This window comes from Ischnura elegans, chromosome 4 (assembly GCF_921293095.1).
Source record: "Ischnura elegans chromosome 4, ioIscEleg1.1, whole genome shotgun sequence".
Taxonomy (NCBI): Eukaryota; Metazoa; Arthropoda; class Insecta; order Odonata; family Coenagrionidae; genus Ischnura; species Ischnura elegans.
Genome location: NC_060249.1, coordinates 83,496,937 through 83,512,580, shown reverse-complemented (window position 1 = coordinate 83,512,580; position 15,644 = coordinate 83,496,937). Strand labels below are relative to the sequence as shown.

At 37.4% G+C, this 15,644-nt stretch overlaps 2 protein-coding genes across 2 annotated transcripts; both read left to right on the top strand.

Annotated features, from left to right (window-relative positions):
- Positions 1-8,049: 8,049 nt before the first annotated feature.
- LOC124157736 lies at positions 8,050-10,863 on the top strand. Its single transcript, XM_046532715.1, has 3 exons — positions 8,050-8,099; positions 9,349-9,608; positions 10,688-10,863. The coding sequence occupies exons 1-3, from the start codon at positions 8,081-8,083 to the stop codon at positions 10,847-10,849; spliced, it is 441 nt and encodes a 146-aa protein (XP_046388671.1). The 5' UTR covers positions 8,050-8,080; the 3' UTR covers positions 10,850-10,863.
- A 1,052-nt stretch (positions 10,864-11,915) lies between these two features.
- On the top strand, positions 11,916-14,774 carry LOC124157735 (60S ribosomal protein L18a). Its single transcript, XM_046532714.1, has 4 exons — positions 11,916-12,068; positions 12,573-12,752; positions 12,837-13,013; positions 14,554-14,774. Exons 1-4 carry the CDS (start codon positions 12,051-12,053, stop codon positions 14,710-14,712), a joined length of 534 nt encoding a protein of 177 aa, XP_046388670.1. The 5' UTR covers positions 11,916-12,050; the 3' UTR covers positions 14,713-14,774.
- The last annotated feature ends 870 nt before the right edge of the window (positions 14,775-15,644 follow it).

The window sequence follows — 15,644 nt, the reverse complement described above, 5'->3', positions numbered from 1 at the left end:
GAATGCATATAGCTTCTAATGAACAAATATTTTATGCACATTAGCTACGTAAGAGTTGTATGACTCTACAGGATTGTTGGTGACATTATATATTAAACTAGGGGCGTACAAAATAGGAGACGGTGAACTACATTAAAATGCGTTTTTCAATTCTGTGAGTTTGCGTATTCAAAATTATGTTCCGAGTAATTCAACCTAACCGAATCAACAAATCCACCGAAGTCTTATTGCAATTACCTATCCGTTTTTTTCAAATGATCCTCAACTCTGAGAAGGCAATCGTCTACGTCTGATTGCTCAGCTCGTCGATATTCATCCTGTTCCTTAGGGTCCATTTCTCCACCATGCCAATTGCTGCATCCAGGCTGAGGTGATGATGGCCTAAGGGGAAAAAACGAATTTTGAGAAAACGAATTTGCTGACGGTGATGTAATTTACACGTTAATTATAATTAGCAATTAGCGCTCCATTGAATATTTCTGAACTATTATCAACTAAATCGTAGGTATAAGATTTAATGTAATTATTTTGCAGCAATATTTACCCTTCCACTACACCTGTTCCGGAACCCAATGGCGATGATTCTTCGGAATGAACGCTTCCGGTTTCAACAGCTACAAAATAAATGTGTAATAAGGCTTCAGGCAAAGGAGGGAATTTTTATTCTCGTTATTTTTCTTGAAGCTTAAATAATTGGTACACTATTAATACAAGAGAGACATTTTTTAAACGCAAAATGAATTGAATTTCATTGTGAAATTACCTGCTTCCTTAGGTTTTGGAGGGTGATATTTCCTCTTCTTTGGCTGATAACACTTACGATATCTCTACTTCAGGTAAGGAGTTGGTTTTTCCATAATCTGCTGTCCACAATCAATCTCGACACTGACCCGTCGAAAAACACAGGTGTATCTTGCTCTCGTAGCACGCTTGAACTCTCCAGCCTCCCGAAACAAAATATTTTTTTTCTCCAAATATGACGCCAGACGTAGTGGAGCAGTGTGAGGGGAAGGAAGGCAAGGGATTGGTAGTGGGGGAGAGAGAGGGGAAGGAGAGAGACCGCCAAAGAGAGGGGAAGTGGAGGTGGGGGGATCCATCTCTGGAAGACGACAGCGCCAGGTCCCCGCCAGCGCTGTGATAGACGTTGAGCCGTAGAAAGGCCAAAACATCCATCACGCTCAAGAACATAACGCGAATCTGGTTGCATGCACGCTCTACCGGTATATATATTTGAAATTATGAAAGACGCAGCCTTGACTCAAATGTTTGATCATCTCTGAGTCTCAATTTGGAGCGGAGTAATTCTCACGAGAAAAAGGCGATTTTTTTGGGCAGTTTACAATTTTTTTCTCCTAATAGGTTTTTACGTGTGCAACTGTGAAGACATACAAACCAAGGCTACATATATCCTATGTTTTTTAGTGGAAACAGTTCCTCGTTACATGCAAAAATGGCCCCCTAGCGACCTAAATGGTAGCTTGCTGCAACGGCACTTTTCTGGCGTGGTATCCAGTCCCCTTAACTAGATCAAAGGGGTAAAAAAGGGAAATCAGAGGAGTACATGAATCCTCATTTCAGGGGTGGGGGTATCTTGGCCACCTCCCTCATATTCCACACTGAGGACTACCATTAGCAACTCTAAACATTAATTTGGCCCCATTATGGATCGCAGCCCCTCCTCTTTTAGAAATTCAATGGAAAAAAGCTGAATTTTTAAACCACGGAATAAATCATTAACAAAATATTTAACAATTCTATGCTGGAAAAAATTGGCATTATCATCCAATAGTCTCTCTAAAATATCACAGGAGAGTTTAAGGACAGCATGACGCACTGCTGGGAAGCTCCATGATTCATATGACAGGCAGTGGTAAGTGGCACCACAAATGAGCCTGACCTGTTGTGACCAGCAGCCACACTCATGACCCACGCCAAAGCGAACAAGCTAAAACATGAATAGTAATACAGTCGGATCCGGATTTAACGTCTTCGCATTTAACGTTTTTCCGCATTTAGCGTTTATTTTTTTGGGTCCCGATTCATTCCCTATTAGGACAATGTAAAAATTATCCGTATTTAGTAGAGATGTGCGAATAGTATCCGCGAATACTCGAATACTAGAAAGTATTCGATATTCGAGATTTCGAATAGTTATGCGAAAAGTACCGCCTCGAATACCTCGAATACTTTGAATTTCGCGTCATACACTGTCGCACGCACGTCGTTGGTAGTGACTCGGAAAAATGTAGAGAACTGTAGTCATTTAGTGCTCGCAGCGCCGTTTTACGCAAGTTGACGAATTGCATCAAATTCGTGGATTTTAGCGGTGAAAAGTGTTCGACGAGGGGAACCGAAAATAGTCGGGTGAAAAAATCCGAAAATCCCCGATTCCCCCCACCAGGAGAAACTCAGTGCCGTGGGATAGCAACCTTAGGGCATTTCCCACGATCCTCTATCCCCCTCCATTCAGCACTCGCCTCAACCAATCTGACGCTTTCCTCTTCTCCGAAATCAAACAAAAGGTCCCAGCTCGCGCAGGGATCGCATTACGAAGACCCCTGCTTCGAAAAAAATATCGAGTTACGAGAACAATAAAAGCGTGTTTCACGCCCTCCCCCCTTTTCTCACCCACTGACCTTTTTCTGGCTACCTGCTTCGAAGTTCCCCATTTCTGGAGGTCAACTGCTGTGTGAGTACCGTGGGATACTTACATTAGCGCATTTCCCAAGGTCCAGTATCCCTCTCCATTCAGCACTAGCCCCCCCTCTGAGGCTTTCCTCTTCTTCAAAATAAAAAAAAGGTCACAGCTCGCGCAGGGATCATATTACGAAGACCTTAGCTTCGAAAAAATACGCGAGAACAATAGAAACGTGTTTCGGGCCCTCCCTTTCCTCCCCCACTGACCTTTTTTTTCCTACCAGCTTCGAAGTTCCCCATTTCTGTGGAGGTCAACCGCTGCATGAGTCATCTATTAGCACAAAGGGTGTCTAAGAATGACTTTCGTCAATTGATGTTACACCTTTATTGAATTGAAATATTAGTAATGTGCGCGTAATTTCTAAAAGAATAAGACCAAACACGACGTATTTCTGAGTTTATTTAAGCATTTTACGCAAAGAAATAAATGTCAAAATACGACGGAGACTTAGCATTCTGACGAAACTCGATATGAGCAGCAGAGCTTCTCGGAAGTTGATGCGGTATTTTTTTCGAAAACATATATCAAGTTACAATTTATGAGTGGTGCCACGAGTGGTGCTATAAATCTTTATTGTTACAGTCACAGACAAAAGGATATTTTCTCAGAATATTTGGTTTCTCCCTGATAGCAATTCCAATTCATCTTCTTATCTCGTGAGAACTCCCAAAGATGGACTGAAAATAATTGAAGAAAATCCGGTGGAAAAGAGCTTCTATTTTGCAAAATGCCTCAGATTGTCAGCTAGCACTTGGCAGCAGGAGTGGGGGTAAAGCGATGTTAGTTGAATTAATTATATGCCCAATTGTTTCCATAAAATTAAATTATTCATTAATCAGCTAAATTCCTGTTCGAATCATTTTAAGGAAATCAAAATTACTCCCCAAAATCTTGTGTTGCCTGCTGCATAGGCAACCGAGTCAAACATTCCAGCATTCATCATTTAGTATTCGAGGTATTCGAAATTCGAGGTATTCGAATATTCGAGCTATGATTTAATATTCGAATTCGAGAAATCTGCTATTCGACCCATCTCTAGTATTTAGTGTTTTCGCATTTTGCGTTTTTCCGCATTTATGGTCGTAAAAATTTGTCCCGCTCAGATTTTTTTTGCCCGATTTAACGTTTCTTCATGACGGTTCATCCAAATCTTCGAATTTATGTTCATCAAAAAGAACAGTCTCATGAAAGTTTACCAAGAGTCGATAGAATCTACCGGCGAACGCTTCTTCAACTGCTTTCTTCCGCGAGCACAGCGCTGCGACCTTCAACTCGCAAGTTGGGTGATTTGTCTTCTCGTAACGTTTCGCTCCCCTTCTGATCCAAACACCAGACACTTTTTGTATCAGATCCGATCTAATGGAGCAAAGTCACCCCTTAATAACCTCGAACTACCTTATCCTTAACTTCTTGAACTTGACTTCGATGATACATGACGACTGATGACACGAGTTATCCTCCGAGGGCCGCTACAATAATGGTTTTCTCGTTATGTTTTCAATTGATGGCTTATGCCCCTTTCAACTCTACTCCCTACGGATAGTCGATTATTAGCCCAATATTTTTTCAGTCGGCTACTTTCTCTTGTCAAAAGAGGAGTCCCAATATCAATTGCGCAGTTCACTAGAAGATTCTTTCTATAATCCATTCCAAGGTCAGTTTCCACGGAGGAACAGCGAAAGAACAGAGGAAGTGGTTCCCCTGTCATGACCTTGAGTGAGAGCATTCTTTCCCTACGGAACAACATTATTTTACATCGTAATTTAGATAACCCGGAGCCAATTTATCGACATGCGGCTGGTTGATATCGCTGTCGATTCACAAATATTTATCTCGTGCTAATTTATGTCAAAAGAGAATGACAATCGGAGTTTTGACGAACTATCACGGTCCATCACTCTAAATAAATCGCTCATGCTGGAAAAAAATCACCGCATACTGATGGTAGAAGAGATAAGCGCGGAAGAATACGAAAATCCGGCAGGTATCCTTTGGTGGTTGACTTCGACATCATAACCCTGACGAAATTGCCAAACTCCAGAGGCACTGACAATTTTTCGGATGGAATACAGTTCTGTTGAAGATTAAACCTTTTCACTAAACAGAGTTTAGCTAATCGTTATTCAAGGTCCAACCAAATTTTATTAAAAGCTGCCGAGAAACAAGGCGAGTCGGAGTCAAGGTGATCAGCGCGCCGCGTAAGCAACTTCTCCCGGCTCCATTCGACCTGCATAAGGCCGCGGATATATGACAACGAATCTGGTGTTATCATCGAGTTGAATCACCATCGACTTGTGCGCATACTAAAATAAGGTTCTACTTTTTTGGATGACCTCGAAATCCAAAATGTGCGCATAGGAGGCTTTTTAAAGGCTCATAAATCCCTTGTTTCGCCGAGGCAACAGAAAACGTTAAGTTGGCAAAATTCCAGAAAACCTCCCTTTTACTAGATATTCGGTAGTTGAGAATTCGGGATTAGCGATCTTCTGCTGTCCCTTTATTTCACTCATTCCTCATGATTTTTCGAGTTCCTACTTACACCTTTTCTTATTATATTAGAAATGCTATAGTCACCTACATGTCACTTTTACAGAAATAATTCTAAATTTCATCGAGACCACTGAAATATGCATAAAATGGAATCACTAATGTCCATAATAATAATCTGTGTGGGAATGCTTTTAAGTTGATGATAATTAGAATTTTCTTAAAATATTTCATTAAAACAATTGTCATCCTCTCATTTCTTATTTTTACTACCCATTTTTTTAGCTGATTCCTGAAAAGTATTATCCAACCTTCATAGGGCAGAGAGCATTTCATTTAAGAATTTTTGTTGCATTCAGCACCTTTTAGTTACTTAAAATAATATTTTTTATTAAAAAAAAGCCATTCCAATCATTACAGACCCTGAAACCTGAAAAAAATGGCATGTCCTCATTTAGTGTTTTAAATTTTGTCCCCCCTGAAAAACCTTAAATCAGGATTCTACTGTATTTGTGATGATTAAGTTTATCATTCATAAAGGTTTAAATTTTTAGTGGGTGCAAATAGAAATTTCAAAGATCTTACGCTAAACATTCATCATAAAACATATCTTTATTACGAATTTCAATTTCTAAGATATTGATTCTAATTACACAATTTAACTTTTCTTTGTTATTTCAGTTAGAGATAAAAAAAACACAAACTTCGATTTGTACAAATAGGTTCATTACAAGGGAATAAGTTCAGGCTCAGGACTAACACTGCAAGACTAGGTTAAGAAATCATATGCAAGCAGAATAATTTTTAATCACGATCAAGACAAGAAAAAAGCATGAGAAAAGAAAAGCTCACTATGTATTCCCTTTTGAAAGGATAAGGCTTGGGACACTAATTTCAGGGTTTACATCACTAGGATGCTTTGATTCCTTGTAGCAAGAGATATTCTAAAATTAGACTTGATTTATGACCACCTCATCCTCATTATCATAAGAATGGGAAGAACCATGAAGGCAAAATTGAAAATTCCATTATTCATTTTGAAAAGGAAAGCAGTGAATTAGTGATTTCATGGTTTCTTTCGTAGAATGGCGCAGTCTCTCCATAGTTATGGAAATTCAACACTAGCCATGATTAATGAATGATGTTCCAGCATTAGTTTACGTAAGCAACAGAGCACTGCTAAGCAAATACTCCATTGGTAATATAGCTCTGAAACCATACCTTTTTTCCTCCTCATCATCAAGAGTTCTGGTAAGAAAATCTTTTTCCAATTGGTAGTATAATATAATTTTAATGAAATATGAATTTCTCAGGAAGGGCAAGATTAATTCTTGTAATATTTGAGCGATCGACATATTTCCACCAATTTTCCAGAGTATTTTCATTATCTTTTTTTAAATATCACGATCAAAGAGCCTACCACAAGTATAAATATTTAAATAATCATGTAAACAATTATTAAAAATACTTTAAAGTGTTACAGTGTGACAACACCAACATCAAAATTGAAGTTCACCTGAAATAATTTATAAGTTTGTCTGCCAAAATGTAAGGCATTTTCAGTGGCATAATTTCTATACTACAGATAGGTAATGCCAAATGCAACAGTACAATAATCAACAGATTATATTTGCCAAGGATATGTTATTGAAATACACTGATATAATGAAACATAAACGACAAAGAAAGGGAAAATGGAATATGTACTCTATTTGCATCAAACTGAAGGCTCACAATGAATTAACTTAACAATTGGAAGGAAATGGGTTTGTTTCATTTTGATGATTTGAGGACAAGATCGATCATTAGGAATGCACAGAAGTAAGTCCTAAATGTTTAATAACTCAGCATTTGAAGAATGGGGGAAAAAAGAATAGGATTTATTGATTTAGAGATAAGTAGAAATAACAGTTTCTAACAAATGAAAAATGAAAGGACAGTTAAATGGCCAATCATGCTATCTTGAAATGGTTCAATAGAGTGGATGGGAAATGTGAGCAATGGAAATATCTTAAAATAAACAGAGAAATGAAGAAGCACTTATTAACCAAGGAATAGGGTGGTTTCCTATTTTTTTTATTGCCTAAATCGTAAGATTATTACTCCTGGAGTACGTATTTCACGCTATTAGATTTTTAAATGATGATATCTATCTTTCGCGATTAAATGAAAAGTGAAAATTTTCAAGTGCGTGAAAACGCGATGCGTAAGTATGAATGCCGGGAAATCTCTCCGTGTGACATATTTCTGGTTCCCGCTGCCGCCCTGTGAGGTGACCTTGAGACGAGTTGAGCGCTGATACGATGCAGGCTGCTAGCGGGTAGCTGAGTACCCTGCTGGCTGGTAGCGCTTGGCTTAAATAAGGATTATTAATACCTTATCAAATGAAGAAAACTTTCCGACCTTAGCCAGTTTTAATAAGTGATTATTAAGACATGTTTCCCTGAGCTCTGCGCCTCATGCATGCATTGGTAACCTCAGACGATGTATAACTCCTATCTTCTCGTATAGAAACTAGGTCCCTGTGACGTCACGTGGAGTGGCATCGCATGGGCGCCAATCTGGCCCTTTTCAAATGAGGATAAAAATGGACCATTGCCATTCGTCTAAACCGGTATTTCTAAAACGAAATAATTTGTATATTATGAATACAGTAATGGTGGGTAAGGAATCGCAATCAATGCCTTTCGTTTTCTTTGATGAAGGAAACTACCCTATTATGAGTTTAAGAAAAGTACGCCACAAAAAATTACCTACATTTGGATGATGATCAATTTTTGCATTAGTTAAATTCTGAAATCTCCCTTAAGTATATAAGAATGACTATTTATACAATTTCTAATCGAATTATTCACATTTTCAGAGGTAAATACAAATTCCCCGAAGTGGAACAGTATGCACGGAAAAGTGAGGGGTATGTTAATAGTACGTATATATAAAAGTAAGTCATGACGACAAACATCTAATAAGCCAGAAAAATCATAGCAGGATAAACCATAAATCTTAATATATAACTACTTAAAGAAAGCATATAATTTTTACTTTTCCTCTTTCAGTCCTTTTTAAAAAAAATAACATTTGTTTACTTATACTCCTAAGATCCAAGATTAATGGCAAAACTCTGGCCAAGGAAAAACATTAATGTATATTAGTATTATTTACTATTATGTATATATTACATTACTGTATTACACGTATATTATATAAAAAAGAACAATAATGGACAGTTGAGGAAAGAAAACATCAAGTACTTAATAGTTTCCCCTTCATTTGACAAATTTATGTAAGACTGTGGATGAGAAACTCTTCGTGAAAACTTTGAATGATCAATTACTGCTGAAACAGATGCAGGATTTGCAGAAAAGTATCTCGGGTTTTCCCCGGTTGATGTTTTCCATGTCTCCCGACGTTTTGAGCAGCGACTTGCTGTTCATCCTCAGAGGATCTTCCGAATGCCGTTCTTCGAAATTTGGTAAGTACTTATATATACATCCCATCCATGGTCAGGTGTAACCTGATTGGTTCATGCATGTTGTACTTTTCCCGCCATCCCGGCATTCAGAAGATCCCCTAAGGATGAACAGCAAGTCACGGCTCGAAATGTTGGGAGACATGGAAAACATCAACTGGGGAAAACCCGAGAAACTTTTCTGCACCTGATACGGCAGGAAAACCTAAGAAGATGCGGGATTTGATATCCGAATGGGGAAAACAATGCCTGCTCATTATTTGCTGACCAACGCTAGTTTGGTGGAACCAACCCAGAGTCCCACTGGTGCACCTTGCCTATGACCACCTCTTCCCAGATTTTTATTTCACTTAATTTGAATTCACTATGGACTCATAATTTGGTCTAAGTAGGATAAAGATTCCAACTTTAATAACACAGCATTTATTTATGAGGCTAATGTACTCAGAATCATAGAGCAGAGCAAGAGAGAGAAATTTTTCTATAACCATTGATCGCTCCTAACAGTTGGTAGACATAAAGAACGTAGGAATTTTCAAGCAGTCTAAACCTTCAATACAACAAAAAAACTAGTTGACTGCCGCACTCTATAGAACTATTAGCTCTGTAAAATAAATAAAGAAACTCTACTTCAAAATAGTCATCCCATGGGAATTATATTTTCAAATCTAATGCTAATCGTATTTTCCCACAGGGCATTACAAGTTGATGATAGTAATGGCTCTGCTACTGAAGCCTACAAAAAGTATTCCAGAGGATCCATGGAAAAACTACTGGTTTGGAAATGGGATTTTAGGAAAGGCTGAAATATTTAACACTACAGTTTGTTTTACTGTTCCTCTATTCTCCTTCACTTTCCCATCATCCAATAAAGAGGAAATGATATGTGAGGTGAGGGATGGAGTGGAATCCTGTCTGCCAAGTCAATCATCAGAGACAGAATTGTTTAAGCAGGTAAATAAGGCTACCTTTTAGGCTTTGGCTTACCATTATTTGATCAATAAAAGACTAGACTAAAGAAGAATTGGTCAAATTGATATTTACAGATAAAAATCCACACATTTGCTATCAAAGGCAAAGGTAGGATTGTGAGATAACACAACAAAGATTTTAAAAAAGAGAATGAGACAATCTGAGAGTAATATGAGACACAAAGAATATTAAACAAATGTTACTTAAACATGCGGTTTTCTCTGTAGATTTAGACAGAAACAGTGAGGTCATACATCATGAGGGAAAGGTGAAAAAGTGATTTACCAATAGCAAAAATAGGTATCAAGGAAATGCTTCATGGAAAAAAATAGGTATCAATGCTTCAAGGAAATGTATCGATGACTCTAATAACTGATGTATTCATGAACAGAGTCAAGGATAATCAAAAATTAATTATAGCACAATATGCTCAAAAATAACGTGGTTAAGGGGTGGTAAGAAAAATGAGAGATGGCAAGGAGAATGAGAAATGAAAAAAGTAAAATCGGTGGCAGCGGCCTAATTCCTCGGCTGCCAAATAAGAGGTCGGGGGTTCGAGCCCTGCCTAGGAAGTTTAACCCTATACAGGGCATGGTTATTCATACAATGGCAATAGATAAATTTGTTGAAAATTCTGATGTATTAGGCCAAAATGCACTGTTTTGGTGACATGGGAATAAATAAAAAGTAATGAGACCAAACCATTGAAACAAAACCTAAGCATTAGGATAAAGAGGCATATAAATAGAAAAGCATATAAATAATATTTCATACTTGCAGATGGAAGTACTTATTTACATAAAATCTTGAGAAAAGCACACTACTCGATAATGTGTATAAATATATACATATCTCAAATAGAGAGAGGAAACATTTAAGCCTTTTGAATTAATGCTTATTTTTGCAGTTATCTAGTTTTTATTAAAATAGATAATATCAGCATGTACAAAAATCTGTGGAAATTAAACAAAAAGTTTAACAAGACTCAATAAATAAAGGCAAAACGCGAACAGCTATGAAAAAAGAACAATTTTCTTTCTGATAAAAAAATTGCTTTTCAGAATGTGCTGGGGCAAGCCATTTTCTTTGGAGTAACAGCCATTTCTGTGGCATCGTCTGTGGTATTTCCATTATTTTTAAAATACCACGATTATGAATCAACCCCTGAAGGGAGCAGTACTATGGATAACCAAATAATTACTTCCAATGAAATTGAAGAGTAAAGAGATAAAAAAAACTCTCAAACAATTTCAGAACATCATGAAGCAGTAATGTAAAAGCTGCAAAAATGAAAGTATAAATTTTACAAAAAAATATTACTACATATCATAGAATTTTATTTCTATTCACCCTTTAGTATAAATATCAACACAGACACCTAGTGAACACTCGAGTTCTACAGATCGACAGGTGTAAGTTATTTAAGGATTATTTTTAGAATTGGTGAGTTAAGAAATAAGATGAGATATAAGAATTTAGCTGAATTAAGGCCGTACGATTATCCTCTCATGATTAATTTTAAAGCCACAAAGTAATAATGTCATTAGTTTAAATATAGGTCAAAAATTAAATGTCACAAATGCCTTTGTTAAAAAAAATCAAACACGCATTCCGTAATACGAATAATCAAACATGATTTCGGTTAGTGCCATAGATCGAAATAATTCCTATCCTTGTAAAACACACTCTGGTGTGAAACTCACCGAGGTAAAAAAATGACATATTATAGTCAGTGCTTTAGTTGGAAAAAAAAGGCGGTACTCACCGAAAATTTCCAACAGCTGAACTTGTATTATACATTCGGCCGCGAAGGTATTTTAACCGCTACGCTCATAACGAGTTTGGATTTTAGGGGGTACGCCGTACCGGCACAACTACGGCACTGATTGTACTCAAAATATTGAAACACTGAGGGACGCTTAAATAAATGGCACGATATTTCAATATTAAGTGCATACCACTTTCAACGACCACACTTTATGCTGAGACTGCCATCAGATATCCTACATATAGTATCAACCATGAACATACATATGTATGTTCATGATATCAACTATATTAATGAAAAAACCGAAAACGTCATCCGGGCGTTGACAATAACTGGATTGTAGATATTAGCAACATTAATTGGGTGAGCATCTTCCACTAAAACAACTTACTTTTTCTAGGTCAGGAATTTCAAATGATACGCAATGGAAAGAAATATCATTCATCATAAAACCAGGACTGCCATCGCTCCGTTCCCCGCACAGACTTATCATCCGTTACCGCCATTTTCAAACATTTCGTGTTTCGATTATTTTCGTATTTCAATTGTGAACAATAAACTCCGCCATCTGTAGTTCGCCGGAAAAATTTCTCTTTCGGGAAGCACGTTGTGTTTGGGCCGCCAGGGACGTGGAAGTGAAGTAATATCACACAAAAATGAAGGCTAAAGGCCAGGTAAGTACATTCAATAACAATTTTACCCTTTAGTTTATACGTTAATGTATTACGTGAGCTTAAATTGCCAAAAACGGTTGTATAGTTGGACTAAATGTTTACTCAGCCAACCAATGGTTTTATTAAATTGTGCGAATACCTCTGCTATTGTTAATTTTCTATGCTTCAACTTTCGCAGTTTAAGTTTCTTATGCTTATTTATGCTAATAAGGTCGTCTTGGTCGTATTTTATGGTAGTCCTATGCACACGTGGATCTTTCAACATGGCGCTCCATTTAGTTGAATAAGTTTCTGATGTTTACTTGTGACTGGACCTTAGACCGCTGTTCACATGGATGATTTAATCGTTTTATTTTTTTTGTTTCTATGGGTGTTCATTGCTTTATTTTTTAATTGTCAATCCAAATGCCCCTAAGGCAATCCTAAAGTGACACCCACTATAGCGGCGTCTGTGACTTAAATTTATGGTTAAGGTATCGCCGAGTAATCCATTTTATGTTTCAGTTGATGGAATTTGAGGTCATAGGGCGCAAGCTGCCGACCGAGAAGGAAAAGACTACGCCCTTGTACAAAATGAGGATATTTGCACCTGACCCAATAGTTGCCAAATCCAGGTTTTGGTACTTCTTGAGGCAGTTGAAGAAGTTCAAGAAAAGCACTGGTGAAATAGTGTCCTTGAAACAGGTATTAACTTGAACTCAAATTTGAGCTTTTTTTGATTACCCGGCTTTCGCCTACAATTGAATTACGATATTTCCTTGATTTCAGATTCCCGAGAAATCACCAGTTAAAGTGAAGAACTACGGAATTTGGTTGAGATACGACTCCCGTTCCGGGACTCACAATATGTACCGAGAGTACCGTGACCTTAGCGTTTCTGGTGCCGTCACACAGTGCTATAGGGATATGGGAGCGAGACATCGTGCTAGAGCTCATTCTATTCAGGTAATTGTATTTCACCCCCAATACATGTCATATTGTCTTCGTTTGAATGTGGAAGTGCTTATGGAATATGTAAAGGTGGATTCAGTTCACGTAATAGGATCAATGTTTGTGTTCTTCCTTTGTGTGAACTGCTCTAAACAGCCCCACTGGAAATGTTTGATGCATGCTTTCGCGAGTTCATTTAATGCCGTCAACGATTGTGCAAGCCACTTTGTAATCGACTAATCGTTTATGACTTGATGTCAACGCTTTAAAGATTATTGTTAGGTGTATCTTGTCAGTAACACAATGTAAATTATCGGAATTATTACCTTATGATGACACCATGGAGCGTACTTCAAAATCTAACAATAAGAACAGCTGGTCAGTGTATTGGCAGTTGTTTTATTTTTATTATTGAAAAGCACCGTTAGTTGGGCTTACTAAGAACTCTATGCTAAGCAGAAGAAGCATTTTGTTTGGGAAATGCCATAATAGTTTAATCGAATTCCTTACGAATGTAGTTTCATTCTGTGTGGAAGTTTGTAAGCCTAAATGACTGCGGCATCCTCTTTTAAGTAGTTATTACTCAATACATGAAACCTTAGTTAATGTGTTGTGTAATCAATGGTGTGTATATACATGCACCGTTTTAGTGGAGGATAACATGTACAACTGATATGGAACTAGTTCTATTTTCTGTTGACGCATTTGCACAGTATGCATAGCATAGTTACATGGTACATTTGCTTATTAATCGTGCAAATATTCAGTCACATGTGCAGCTTCATATAAAACCTGGTCGTAGAAGATGTTTTGGATGTATTTTCCTCTTGATGAAATCATTTTTAAAACTTGTATAAATAATATATATCATATTTAAAACTAAGGGGGCTATTTGTGAGGTTTCTTTTTCTTGTGAAAACTTGGCTATGAAGGACATTTTACATGGGGTACGGTATTGCAAAGGGTAGAACTGCATTAATATCTAAAATAGCGTGGAATTTCGCAAATACATGAACAAAACTAGAATGGGCTATTTTACTATCCCGCGTCCATGCAATCTCGCCTGTGTGCTAGCAATTCACCACTTTGCACGGTGCAATTTTGACTGTGCCTTAGTACACACCTCCGATTGTGCAAGTATTCATATCTTATCTGTACTAATATAATTGAACTTGCATGAGGTTGGCAAAGTGATCAATGTTTACACTGCCCATGGGACAAGTGTGCATTTTTTGATTTTGGCGAAGTCAAGTTCATGTAAATCAGAGGGTCACCAGTCACATTTGTGATGTCAAGTAGCAAAATAGATAATTTCAATGGGGGCTATAAATTTTTCCTTGCCCATTTTGCTATTGGATGGTAACTTGTATTAAATGATGGAGTGATTGATAGTTGGTACATTTCTACTCCAATTAATGTCTATAATGAAGTATTATAACAGTCATTTATGTGGAATTATGAATTAGGTTCTCTTTGTTTTCTTATGTCTTAAATTTGTTTTTAAATTGTTGATTTCATGTAAGTTAATGGTAACGTTTTTTTTTTCTTTTGATAGATCATCAAAGTAGAAATTGTTAAAGCCAGTGTTTGCAGGAGACCTCAAGTGAAGCAGTTTCATGATTCACACATTCGCTTCCCTCTACCTAAGCGAATTACTCAGAAGGCAACACTTCCCAAGTTCTCTGTTAGGAGGCCTAAGACATATTTCCTCTAAGAAGATAGCCTCTTCTGTTTGTAATTTTTTGGTTAAACTGGGAATAAATATTGTCTTGTGAATTTAAATATTTTATTGGTTTTAGTGGTGGTCAGTCCATTAAAGGTAATTTGGCTGCCCCATTGGGCATAATCCAACTCACAATGGGGAGGCTGTTTTTGCTGAGAGGTATGCCATGAGCTGCTTTCTCTCAGCAGAAAACACAAATGCTGAACCAAATGACAATTATTAGCCACCCAGAGTACCCTTAATGCCACATATAACAATTTACCCACTCTAATAACAGCCCGGTTGGTGTAAAGGATTTGCTCTTTGAATTCACCATAAACTGAATTCTCGTGAATTCCTCTAAAGTAGGTTTTGAAGGTAGCTTGATGTTATGTTGAAGTGCTCAGTGTAATTTGAAAAATTGAATTTGCCTGAAGGAATGGAAAGAATTGGAAGATTTGGAAGGACTACATAAATGTGAGAGTTGATAAATGTAAGGCAGACCTCGATTGATAGAGACACCCCCATCCCATTTTAGTGGAGTGGTCCATGCTGCAAACTTAGCATTTTCTGGCTTCACCTCATTTGTAATTAAGGTTTCATTTTTGAGGGCAGTGAATTGAATGGGTATGCTGCTGTTTGTCGTACCCAACTTCATCTCTGTCAGATGGCAAAATGCTATTTTTCTTAATTTTACTGCTGTAGCCATATAATGAAATGAGAACTTGAAGGTAGCCTGATTGATAGCAGATTGAGACCCGAAACGTCTCTGTATAAAGTTAGCTACATGGTGCGACTGGAAGTGTAGGTCACACTGCTAAGAATGAAACATGTTTAAAACAGATCAGCATGGGTTACAAATGACAAGAGGGTACTATGCTAGTTGGACGACTGCACAACTTGGTCCTCCACTCATGATCAGAGAAAAATTTTCTAAGGTTTGT